At 41.6% G+C, this 12,447-nt stretch overlaps 1 protein-coding gene across 1 annotated transcript in view; it reads left to right on the top strand.

Annotated features, from left to right (window-relative positions):
- PTPN21 (protein tyrosine phosphatase non-receptor type 21) overlaps positions 1 to 12,447 on the top strand; it is a 122,474-nt gene that overhangs the window by 49,289 nt on the left and 60,738 nt on the right. The window contains exons 3-5 of the mRNA XM_007957408.1: positions 3,998 to 4,095; positions 7,071 to 7,138; positions 8,275 to 8,345. Coding sequence (XP_007955599.1) covers positions 3,998 to 4,095; positions 7,071 to 7,138; positions 8,275 to 8,345 — 237 coding nt within the window. The remainder of the gene's footprint in view (positions 1 to 3,997; positions 4,096 to 7,070; positions 7,139 to 8,274; positions 8,346 to 12,447) is intronic.

The following is a 12,447-nucleotide window of genomic DNA, read 5'->3' as shown; positions in this document are numbered from 1 at the left end:
GTGTGTCTACTTGAGGTAAATGTTTAACTCACATGCCTATACTTTGTTTGGCTGGAAACCACAGTTGTGGGTTCAATTCCAGCCAGCAGGTCTATGTTTTTGATCTATATTCCATGGACTCTAGGTTTTCTTGGCTGTATTCTTTGCCATGTCTTTCTCCCACAGAGCAGCTGGGTGGGATTGATTAGCAGTTGAGCACTTAACCATTGTGCCACTAGGGCTCCTTGAAGTGGGGTGGGGCGGGGGCATTTTAAGATCGGAAGATTTTGGCCAAGATATAATAAACTTTAAGGGAACAGAAACAGGAAGGGAAGGTGAGAGTAAGGAGTATGGTGGAAGAACTGCCTGTTCTCACTCTCTTGTTTTTTTCATGAAGATGAATAAAACAAGAAACAGTGGGATAAACTTTAGATTGTGGAGCCTGCTTTTCAGAGTTCTCTGAAATCCACTTCAACTTGATCTTTCCAACCCTCTTTAGTATTACTTTAGAGCACAGCTGGACTTCTTCCAGAGCCTAGACATGCTGCATGCCTTTCCATCTTTGTGGCCTGCATCTTTCTCTCACATTTATGTACTGGAATCCTGTTTATCTTCCAGATGTTAGTTGAGAGGGCCCTCCTGCATGAAGCCTTCCATGACCCTCCTAGGCTGGCATGAGCTTGCCTTCTTCAGACTGCCCTGGAATTTGCTTGTACTTGAGTTAGGATGGCAACTGCTGTGGCCTTTCAATATTGTTACTTATGTCCATATCTTATTTCTTTTTCCAGGTTTTGAATTAGCTCTGCCTTTGGCACAGTATCTATAATAGTGCCCTGCATGTAGTAAACACCTGCTATTGCCATGTGTGCAGAATGTTGTTTTAAGTACTGTGTTTGTCACTTAATTAATTGGAAGAGGGGGAAAAGCCAAAGAAGCTAGGAACAAGTAATACGGATAAGTCCACACTGACTGTAAGACAGGTCCTTAGTGAAGAGAGATGAGGCCAGAGAAAAACGACATGAACTGGCCACTTTGACTGATTTATTCCAGCATTCATTAAAGATACGATATGGTTCGCTCTAGCAACTTTAGTCAGTGTGAGAGATGAATATATGAGGTAATATACTTTAGTTCTGCCCTGGAGGAGGTAGGAATTAGTGGAACTGGCAGTCCATGTAAGTAAATAAGTATAGTGCATTATGATAACAAAAGTTTTAATTAAAGCACTGGACTCCTAATGGTGTGTGGGAACCTTGATGGAAAGGCCAGGAAGCTGACTTTTTGATTGATTTTGGAAAGAATTTTCTAGTTAGAGGAAACAGCTTATGCAATACAGGGAAGAAATTGAAAGAGACTGATATTTTTGGGGAATTTTACTTAGAGGAGAGAGCAAGCTTGAAAAAAGTGTGTGCTAGCTATCAAGTTACGGTATAATGGAGAAGACGTTTTTGAATTTTTTGACTTTTACAGAGATTGCCCTGAAACCATACTGGAGAGTAGATCAGAAGTGGCAAGACAACAATTAGGATCCTGAGTTGTTGCCATAATCTAGCTTTAGGATAGCAATATGGACTTGAACAAAGGCTTTAGCAATAGGGAGAGCTGAGAGAGAATGAGCCTGTTAGACTGAATCGGCAAGATGGCTCATCAGGTATAGGAGAACCTAATAGAAAGAGAATCTGAATCAGTTGGCATTAAGTATGGCCATATATACCAGAAGACTCGGTATCATTGGCTTCTCCTGTGAAAGAAGTCCAGAGCTCAGCATGCAGAGCCTGTGTGACAGCTCCACAAACAGAGATCCATGCTTTCTCTTCTATTGTTCCGCCATTGTCAGCATGTTCTTTCCACTCACTAGGTTATTTCATGGGAGCTCTGGTAGCATAGTGTCTAAGGCACTTGACTGCTAACCAGAAGGCTGGCAGTTCAAACCCACCAGCCACTCCTCAGAAGGAAGGTTGGGCAATCTACTTCCGTAGGAATACTGCCTCAGAAACCCAAGGAGAGGTCGCTATGAGTCGAGTCCAACTCGACGGCATATAACAACAACAACAACAACAACAACAGGTTATTTCATGGTCTAAGATATCTAGAGAAGCTCTAACTGTTACAACCATATTCCAGGCAGCAGGAAAGGTAAAATCAGTCTTAATCTCAGTGAAGTCATCTTCTTTTAAGTCGTCTTTCTGGAAGCCTATTGCCCCTTGGAGTTATTATTTACCTCTCATTGTGCAGAACTAGGTCACTGGATTACCCAAGCTCTGAGGAAGCTTCCTCGTAGGCAAAATATACAGGTCTTGAACTGAGAAGCAAGGTCTGGACTAGAGGCAATGATCTGGTCCTCATCATCACTTTGGAGGTTATGTTATATTTGGAAATTATGGTTAAAACCTTGGGAGCAGAAGCTCTCTTTTAAGATGAATGCATAGACTGGGAAGAAGACAGAGCAGAACCTGGAGCAAAACCACATTAAAAGGAAAAAAGAATCACACACACACACACGCACACACACACACAGCTGTATATATTGAATAATGAAAATGAGAACTATGTACCTTCATTGTTCTTTTGTTGAAGACATCTTGGGCTGCATGAAATTAAGCTATTAAACAAAAAGTAAGCAGTTAAACACTAGACTCAGAGGTCATGTAGGTCTTTTTCAGTCATTTGAGTGCACTGGCGTATACTGAAACAGAATCTTGTTGTATAGATACCCATTTATATCTATGTGGAAAATCCAGTGGAATCTACAGAAAGATACTATAACTGAAAACCAGCTTAACAAGGTTTCAGGATAGAAGGTCAATTTTATTTCTATATACTGTCAGTGAATAGTTGGTGACTGAAATTCAAGAATATCATATACAATGGCAGGAGCCCTGGTAGCATAGTGCCTAAGGCACTGGACTGCTAACCAGAAGGTTGGCCATTCAAACCCACCAGCCACTCCTCAGAAGAAAGGTTGGGCAATCTACTTCCGTAGGGATACCGCCTCGGAAACCCAAGGAGGGGTCGCTATGAGTCGGGGCTGACTCGACAGCAAATAACAACAACAACAATATACAATGGCTTCAGAATTTTGAAATATTTAGGGATAAGGCTAACAAAAGTGAAAAACCTGAATATTGCAAACTACAAAACACTGTTCAGAGACAGAAGGCATAAATAGATGGAGATAAACCTTGTACATGGGTTGGAAGCTTTAATATTGTTAAGATGTTGTTGTTAGTTGCCGCTGAATTAGCTCCAACTCGTGTTGACCTCATGTATAACACAATGAAATGTTACCCCATCCGGTGCTAGCTTCATGATCATTGGTATGTTTGAATTAAAAGCACATCTCAGCAGCTATTCTTTCTAGGATTTCATCAAAAAGCATTTAATCTAACCCTGGGCTGAAATATCAGAAACCATTTTTTTCGGGGCCTACTTTCCAGGGCTAGGGAATTTCTACCCCACTGGGTAAGCAACATCTAGTATTTCTAAGCTGCTAGATGAAGTTTTTAAAGAGCTCTGGTGGCGTAGTGGTAAGGCATTTGACTGCTAACCAGAAGGTTGGTGGTTAAACTCACCAGCTGCTCCGTGGGAGGAAGATGAGACAGTCTACTTCTGTAAAGATTTACAGCCTTGGAAACCCAGTAGGAGTTGCTATGAGTTGCAGTCGACTCAATGGCAGTGGGTAAATGCAGGACCGGCCATTGATTCTCTCTTTTTCCAACTGAAAAGAACAGCATGTAGGGACTGTCTTACGGGACACGAGATAGATAACCACTTGTCTTCTAGATCGTTTTAGCTTTGAAGTAAGCACAGCTAGGGATAAGTGACTCAGTCAGTTGTGTGTGTGTGTGTTTGCTTGTTTCCATGTGTGGATGTGAATGCGCATGTGGATATGAGCAAGGGTATTCCAGTCATTTTTGGAATATGGTTTTTGCTCTTGTACTAAGTTCCAATAAAATGCATCGTATCTTAATTGGAGGTAATATTGATATTGACTTAAACATTACTTTTTTCTTAATAGGTATCAGTATTATTTGCAGCTGAAAAAAGATATCTTGGAAGGAAACATTCCTTGTACATTAGAACAAGCAATTCAGCTAGCAGGCTTAGCTGTTCAAGGTAAATAGTCAACAACATAATCCCTCTGTAAGGTTAGGATGTGTGTTAATACAGAAGCAGCCAGGAATTCTTAAAGTAATTGATTTTCTCTATATCTTTATAGTATTCATATATCAGTGAAGTGTCATTCTGTTATCTAAGGGGCTTCCTTATGGGAAAAACATGCATTTGGATTACCTCAATAAAATGTGAGACTTCTGGAGGGTTAACCATGACAACAGGTTCCACAACAAGTGGTTACCATGCTCCTGGTAACCACTAATAACCTTTGATGGCTACATATTTTTTAAAAAATTTTATTTCTCTTGTTGAGAATTTGCACAGTAAAAAACATACACTGACTCACCACTTTCTTCGTGTGTAATTTAATGACACTGATTACATTCTCACCCTCCTTTTCTGAGTTGTTCTTCCCTCATTAGCTGTCCCCTAAGCTTCCTATCCAAGTTCTCTGGTGGCATAGTGCCTAAGGCATTTGACTGCTAACCAGAAGGTTGGGGGTTCAAACCCACCAGCCACCCCATGGAAGGAAGAGCACGCCATATACTCCAGTAAAGATTTACTGCCTCAGAAACCCAATGGGGGTCACTATGGGTTGGAATCGACTTGATGGCAGTGTTTTTTTTTTTTTTAAACTTCCTGTCCAGTCTTACCATTTACCATTGTCACTTTGATAGTTATTACAAAAACACAATGCTTAAGGCAGGCATTTTTTACTAGTTAAACTAAAGTATTCTTTGGTTTTGGCATGGCTTCAGGGGATATTTTTGGTTAAAAGTTTAAAGATTATTTCAGGGTAATAGTTTCAGGAGTTCACATAGCTTCCATGGCTCCAGAGATGATCTCCGTAAAAGCATTTAATATTATGTATTCCTCCAGTCCAAGTACTTAATCTGCTATTAGCTAATATTTTAGGAAGAAAGATCTCCCAAACAGTGAATAAGATTATACTCATATATATTTTAAGTATACTTCATTTTGTTTGGTTTTATAAACAGTTGTCCTGGACTTTAGAGAATCGGCAGTCAGAATGGATAATGATTTTGCATCTCACATTTTGGAATTGTTAAGTCTTTTATTCCTCATTTGCCTAATCTACAGATATTAGGCATGTATGTATGTACTTGAAAGGAGCTCTGGTAGCATAGTGGATAAGGCATCTGGCTGCTAACCAGAAGGTCATTGGTTCAAACCCACCAGCTGCTCCTTGGAAGGAAGATGGGGCCATCTACTTCTGTAAAGATTTACAGCCTTGGAAACCCAGCAGGCGTCACTATGAGTTGGAATTGACTCCATGGCATTGATTTTTTTTTTTTTTGTATATACTTGATGGAACATTATTTCATAAAATAACTAGCATTCAACTTTGGGAATTGAAGTTCAGTCAGAAAAACAATTAATAAAATCCCTCCAGATATTAGCAGGCATGAAGACATGTATCATCTGATAAACAACGCCTGATACACATGGAGCCACATTACCTTTTGCAAAAATGGCAAGGAGGCCACATGTTCTGACCTCCTCTAACCCTACAAGAGGAAGACAGGATTACCAGCAGTAACCCAAAGCCTATTCCTGCCAGGCCAGACATGCTGCCTCACCCCTCCAGCCCTTGCTCCAACTGTTCCTCCCAAAGCACCCACCACCTCTCTTCTGGGTTTGATAATTCGCTGCAGTGGCCACACAGAACTCACAGATTACGGGGTTTATTAGGGAAGCACCAAGCTACAATTTGTGTTCAGGAAAAATGCTCAGTCTCTCTCTCTCCAGCCCACCGTCCCTCAGCCAGCAGTCTCTCACAGTCTCTTTCCCAGCAGTGCTGGTCCCTCGGTGTGTCACTCAGCAATGCGTGTCTCTTGCGTCTCTTTTCCAGCAGCACGTGTCTCTTTCAGCAGCTCGTCTTCCTCGACCAGCAGTCAGAGAGAGTTCTGCCTCTAGGAGGCCTCCTTTTGAGCCCCGGCAGGGTGGTCAAACTAGCCAATTATAGCATCAGAACTCTAAGCACCTGAGAGAGAGTGGGCACCTCCCAGAACATTGTTTTGTGCCACTCCCAACAGAAATACTCCAGGTGGACACCTTCAGCAATCAGGAGCTCCTCAGTTGCTCATAGAAAATCCCACCTTGGAGTTTACAAAGACTTATGGGTAGAAAAGCCACACTAAGTAATTTACTATACTGCACCTTTCAAAGTACTTTGAAGCTTCTTAAGTATCATCTTTGGCTTTACATGTTAGTTCTTTGCAAACTTTTTGCTAAACTGTCCATTTTTTAAAGCATTTTAAATTTCAAAACTAATACATCTTACTAGACCATACTCCACTGATCTAATTCCGTTTGCCAGAAGTAATCACTACTTCTTGTAATCCCCCAATGAAGTCCATATGGTAGATTTACCAGGGCCTAAGGAATCATATATGATTACAGGGTGGTTGTTGCTAGGTGCCATCCAGACAGTTCCAACTGATGGCGACCCAATGTTACATTGTGTGTAGAGTAGAACGCCTCCATGAGTTTCACAGGCTGTAATCTTTACTGGAGCAGACCGCCATTTCTGCCTCTCGGGGGCCACTCACAGGCTGTAATCTTTACCGGAGCAGACCACCAGTTCTGCCTCTTGTGGGGCCGCTTGGCGTGTTTGAATCTCCAGCCTTTCAGTTAGCAGCTGAATGCTTGACCACTATGCCACCAAGCTCTTTGATGGCAGGGTAGGTTTTGTTCTTTATTATGAAAATGAGATTATATGTCATTTGTAAATTTTTTTTCCTTTAGTCATGGATATTTTTCCAAGTCTAGACATGTGGATCTAATGTTTTTAAAAAGATATTTTAAAAATACACACTTGATAACTGTGTTAAGATAGATTTGACTTGTGATAATCATAAGCACACGGTCTGTCTACTGCATGTGGAATTTTGTGATGCACATAGTGCCGTGCAAGTGACATAATTGACTGTGGGACTTGTCATTCTGTACAGCTGATTTTGGTGACTTTGATCAGTATGAATCCCAGGACTTTCTTCAGAAGTTTGCCTTATTTCCTGTGGTAAGACTTACTTTTACATTGGGCCTTTTTAAAAGCTGTTGATTCATCTACCCTTAATAATCCCTGAAATGAAGTCAGTATACTAGATTTATCAGGCAGACGGGTGTTAAAAAGTCAGTTACTTCTTAGAAACAACTCAAATGTGAATGCTTTCCCTGTTGTACTCTTCTTGGTCCTTATGAACCCATAGAAACTCAAGGGTCTGTAGTCCCTGGGCGGTGGCCAGAGAGATTAATTTACTATTTGAATGTGAGTCTAAGTTTAGGGATTAGCTGCAGCTTCTGATGAACCAGGCTGGTGTTCTTTTAACTGAAGGCTTCAGACCTCACAAAATCATGTGAAATGAGCTTGCTTTCTCATCAGCAATGAAAAGAATTTAGATACCAAAAAACACACTGACTTCTACTTTTTTTTTGACATAAAAACTGTGTACTAGAACAGTGAAGGCAGTGCTGTAGACCATGAACTGCCAGAAGAACAAACAAATCTGTCTTGGAGGAAGTCCAGCCAGAATGGTCTTTAGAAGTGAGGATGGTGGGACCCATCTCATATACTTTAGACATGTGACCAGGAGGGACCAGACCCTGGAGAAAGAATCCCTCACGCTTGATAAAGTAGTTGTTGTTGTTAGGTGCCATCGAGTCAGGCTCAGCGAACAAGAGGAAGACCCTCAAGACGGATTGACACAGTGGCTTTAACAATGGGTCCAAAGAGCAGTGATTGTGCGGCTGGCGCAGGACCGGGCAGTGTTTCGTTCTGCTGTGCGTAGGGTTGCTGTCAGCCAGAACCGATTCGACGGCACCTAACAAAGCAACAAAATGCCTTGCTGAGTTCCCCCACCGTGAGGCAGAGATGCCCAAGACGCTCCTGTGCTCGCCTCAGAGCTGGCTGATTAAGGGTGCCAACTTGAAATAACTTGGATGAAATGAGTTATTTCTGGGATGAACTGAGAAGACAGCATGAGCTTTTTGGCTCTTGAGCAGAAGCCATTAATTCCCTCAAAAGATCCCACATTATTAACGCTACTCATACTTTTGCCAGCTCGTGACAAGAGTTGGAAGCAATCGGTAGCACTGATTCTTCCTAAGAAATTTGGTTGATTTGTTTATGTACTTAACACTGTGTGTTTTATTCAGGGGTGGTTACAAGATGAGAAAGTATTGGAAGAAGCAACCCAAAAAGTGGCCTTACTACATCAGAAATACAGGTAAACACTGAGAACTCAGAAATGGAAAGAGTGTGGGACTCATGCCTCTTCAGTTCTGACATGTGTGCTGACACAGTGAGATTCAGACGCTTTGCGGCTGCTGCTGCTTTTGCTGCTGGGCCGCCGATGTTTACGCAGCACTGTACGTGCCAGTGTGGCTCTAAGCACTTACCCGTCTTAACTCGTGTCATTTTCCATGTTTTACTGATGAGAAAACGGAGAAAGTTGAAAGTGGCCGGTCATGGAAGGGTGGGTACTGATTCTTTACCTTTGGAATTAAAGGCTTGTGGAATCCTGTGTAGGTTAGTGCAAGATGAAGGAGGTTGGCTTCCTTCACCATGGCAGCAAGGACAGGTTTCTCCCTGAATGCCTGTGGAGCCTGCATCTCTGTCCTCTGGGGACCCTAAGCTGGAGCTTACTGCCCTGACCTCTGCTGCATACTTGGCTGTGCTGTAGATCCTGACTGTCTTGGATGGTGAATCTGTTACATTGTGTGTAAGAGACACTCTCCTAAAGCTCTGTCTTAATCTAAATCTAATAGTGGCCATCTAGATGAAACTGTCCTAGGTTTCCTTCCTCCCCGCCCCATGTATCTGTGTGTGTATATATAAATAAAATTAAATTCTTTTAAAAATTTTTTTAATTGTGTTTTGGATGAATGTTCATAGAGCAGATTTATTTTCTGTACACCAGTTGATACATGTTCTATTTCATGACATTGACTGCAGTCCCCACAATGCAGCAGCTCTCTTCCCACTTCTTCCCTGTAGTCTCACCTCTTCCCTGTGTCCTTCTTTCCTATGCCTTCCTGTCCCCTGAGCTATTTCCCTGTGCAAATACGGCCTTTTTGTTATCTCATAATTGTTCGTTCTAAGAAGTATATCTACCTGGTGTAAATGTTCATCCTGTATGTCTGTCTGTTGTTTGGCTGGAAGCCACGGGAGTGCGTTCAATCCCAGGACTAAAGGCCACAGCCTCTCGGTAGTCTCACCAGTCTCTATCAGATTAGTCAGGCTCTATCAGATCAGTATACCTGATTTTTTTTTATGATATTGAGTTTTGTTCCACATTGTTCTTCCACTCTATCTAGGATCTCCTGTACTGATCCTTTTCCAAGTGGTTGACACTGATAGCTGGGCACCATCTAGTTCTTCTGGTCTCATGGTCATATAGGCTGAGGTTCTCATGGTTCACTAGTCCCTTGGACTAATTGTTTCCATGAGTCTTTGATTTTCTTCATTCTTCTTTGTTCTGGATGAGGAGAGACCACTTGTTGCATCTAGATGGCCGCTTGCAAGCCTTTACGACCCCAGTTGTTACTCACCAAAATAGGATGTAGACAATATTTTTGTGTAGTATGTTATGCCAATTGAGCTTTATGTCCCCTGTGACCAGGGTCCCAAGCCCGCAGGTCCAACAACTTGCTCTATCAGGGTGGTTGACTGTGCCTAAGAAGTTATCATAACATTACCCCCTGTTAGTTCTGTTTATATGGACATTCTTACAGCACATACACATACGTTTTAGAAATGCTGTCTGCCATCCTTACATATGATCATGGGTATGTTCCCTTTTGCCTAGGCATACCTGATCATTCAGCGTGCCTTCCCATCTATTTATCCATAAAAACCAAAAAACCAAACTCACTGCCATTGAGTCGATTCAACTCATAGTGACCCCTCCTTGGATTTGCGAGGCGGTATCTCTATGGAAGTAGATTGCCCAGTCTTCCTTCTGAGGAGTGTCTGGTGAGTCTGAACTGCCAACCCTCTGGTTAGCAGTCAAAATGTCTTAGGCATTATGCCACTAGACCTCCCTTATTTACCCATAAACCAAAAAACCAAACGCACTGCTGTCGAGTCAGATCCGACTCATAGTGACCCCTCCTTGGGTTTCCAAGGCAGTATCACTACGGAAGTAGATTGCCCAACCTTCCTTCTGAGGGGTGGCTGTGAATTAAATTTTTATAACCAGTCTTTAAAGTGAATATTGTAACTTCCATTTTATAGATGAGGAAACCAAACTCTAAAGACTAAATAACTTGCCCAAAGTTACACAATCAGTAAGTGATAAACCTAAATTTGTCTAATTATAACTGATCGTTTATTCTCTTAAAAATAACATCTTACTTCTAGTCTTTTCCCATTCAGATCCATACAGTTGCTTTAAAAAGATTATTGTTGTTGGTTGCCACCAAGTCAGTTCCGACCAATGGTGGCCCACGTGTGTGGAGTAGAATTGCTGTATAGGGTTTCCAAGGCTGTGAACTTTTGGAGACAGATCATCCAGGCCTCTCCTCTGAGGTGCCTCTGCATGGGTTTGAGCCGCCAGCCTTTCAGCCAGTAGTTGAGCACTTAACCATTTACACTGCCCAATAATTCCTTTGTTGTTGTTGTTGTTTATATGCCATCGAATCGGACTCAACTCATAGCAACCCCTCCTTGGGTTTCTGAAGCAATATCCTTACAAAAGATTAATTTCCTTAAAATATCACTTTCCTCTTATCTCTTCTTCCCTTCTCTAATGCTAGTGAATATTTCTTGTTCTCTGCTAGCCTGAGTTCATTACCCTGATTCTAAAAGCCTCCCACAAGTTGGGTAAATCTTACCTTTGCAGCTTTACCTTCTGTGGTCCCAAATGAACCTTTTTGTCCAGAAGAATTGATCCTCAGGCACACATTGCCCTGTCTTTTGTCATCTTTGTTCATTCATTTGTGCATTTCCTTAAAGGATAGTTCAGGAGGACTTTTGGTAGGATGGAGGAATAGTCAGACATGCAACACAGACCCTCTTCAACAAAGAAAAGGAAAACCAATTGACAGAGATACAGAAGATAATCCTGGAGCCCTGAGCTTTGAAAGGAACTATGCAGAAGTGGATTAGGCAGCAACTAACGGAAAAACCTGAATGAAAACAGTGAGTACAGAGATGGTTGGAGCAGCAGACTGTCAGCTACTCTGACAGGACCAACAGCCTGAATATTTCCAAGTGGTGTTAGGACCTGAGAATTGACCTAAAGATCAACCCTGGTCACCAAGGGCTGTAGAGACGACTGTGCTGGTGCCCTATGACTAGGAAGGGAAACAGCAAGGAGGGAGACAACCTGAGCTGTTGACTTTCCGCTGTCCGGAGGGTGCTGCCATTTTGAATGTTTACAAGCGGCGGCCATTTTTTATATTTAAAGTGACCAAGGGCCCAGTCATTTTGAATCTTTACAAGTGGCAACCATTTTGGATTTTAAAGTGATAGCATTCTCATTTGGATTCCAGAGACCTAAGAATGGGCTCTGTTTGCCAAGATTGGCAGGGACATACGAAAGACTGACAATAGGAAAGGAGACAGGTAGTGAGTGTGTAAGTGTTGTTACCTAGCGAATAGAGGAGCATAGTACCCTGCTTGTGTAGATAACATACAAATAAAACAAAAAAAACAAAAATCATAGGCAAGTCACTCCAACATACAATCACCAATTAAATATAAACACAAAAATGTCACAATGCCTTGGAGACAGCAGAGCATCACAGTCCACACAAAGAAGCAAGATAAAGCAGGGAAAACAAGGGACCAGGATACAGACCCAAAACACATCCCTGAGGAGGATGCACCACTGGAATTCCCTGATAAGGAATTCAAAAGAATTATATTTAGGTATCTTCAACAAATTGAGAGACAGATCAAGGAAAACACAGAGAAAACCCTAGAACGATTTCTTCAAAAGACAATACAAGAACAAAGTGACAAAATAAATGAAAAAATTAGAAATGATGCAAAATATATACACAGAAATCCAGAAGATTAACACTAAATTTTCAGAAATAGTTAAGACATTGAATGGGCAGAGGAGCAGAATTTAATCAATGGAAGACAGAATTAGAGAGATTGAAGGCAAATACTTGAACACTTCTTTGGAAAGGGATCAATCAGAAAAAAGATCAAAACAAAATGAAGAAAGCCTAAGCTTCATGTGGGATACCATCAAAATGAATAACCTACATGTAATCAGAAGTCCAGAACAGGAAGAGAAAAACAAAACCACAGAGAAAATTGTCGAAGATTGGTTGGAAGAGAATTTTCCTGGTATGATGAAATATGAGAATATATCC

This window comes from Orycteropus afer, unplaced genomic scaffold (genome assembly GCF_000298275.1).
Source record: "Orycteropus afer afer isolate SDZICR_OR568_19922 unplaced genomic scaffold, OryAfe1.0 scaffold00745, whole genome shotgun sequence".
NCBI classification, from domain to species: domain Eukaryota; kingdom Metazoa; phylum Chordata; class Mammalia; order Tubulidentata; family Orycteropodidae; genus Orycteropus; species Orycteropus afer.
Note: the sequence above shows the minus strand (reverse complement) of the source record. Positions and strands in the feature narration are given on the sequence as shown.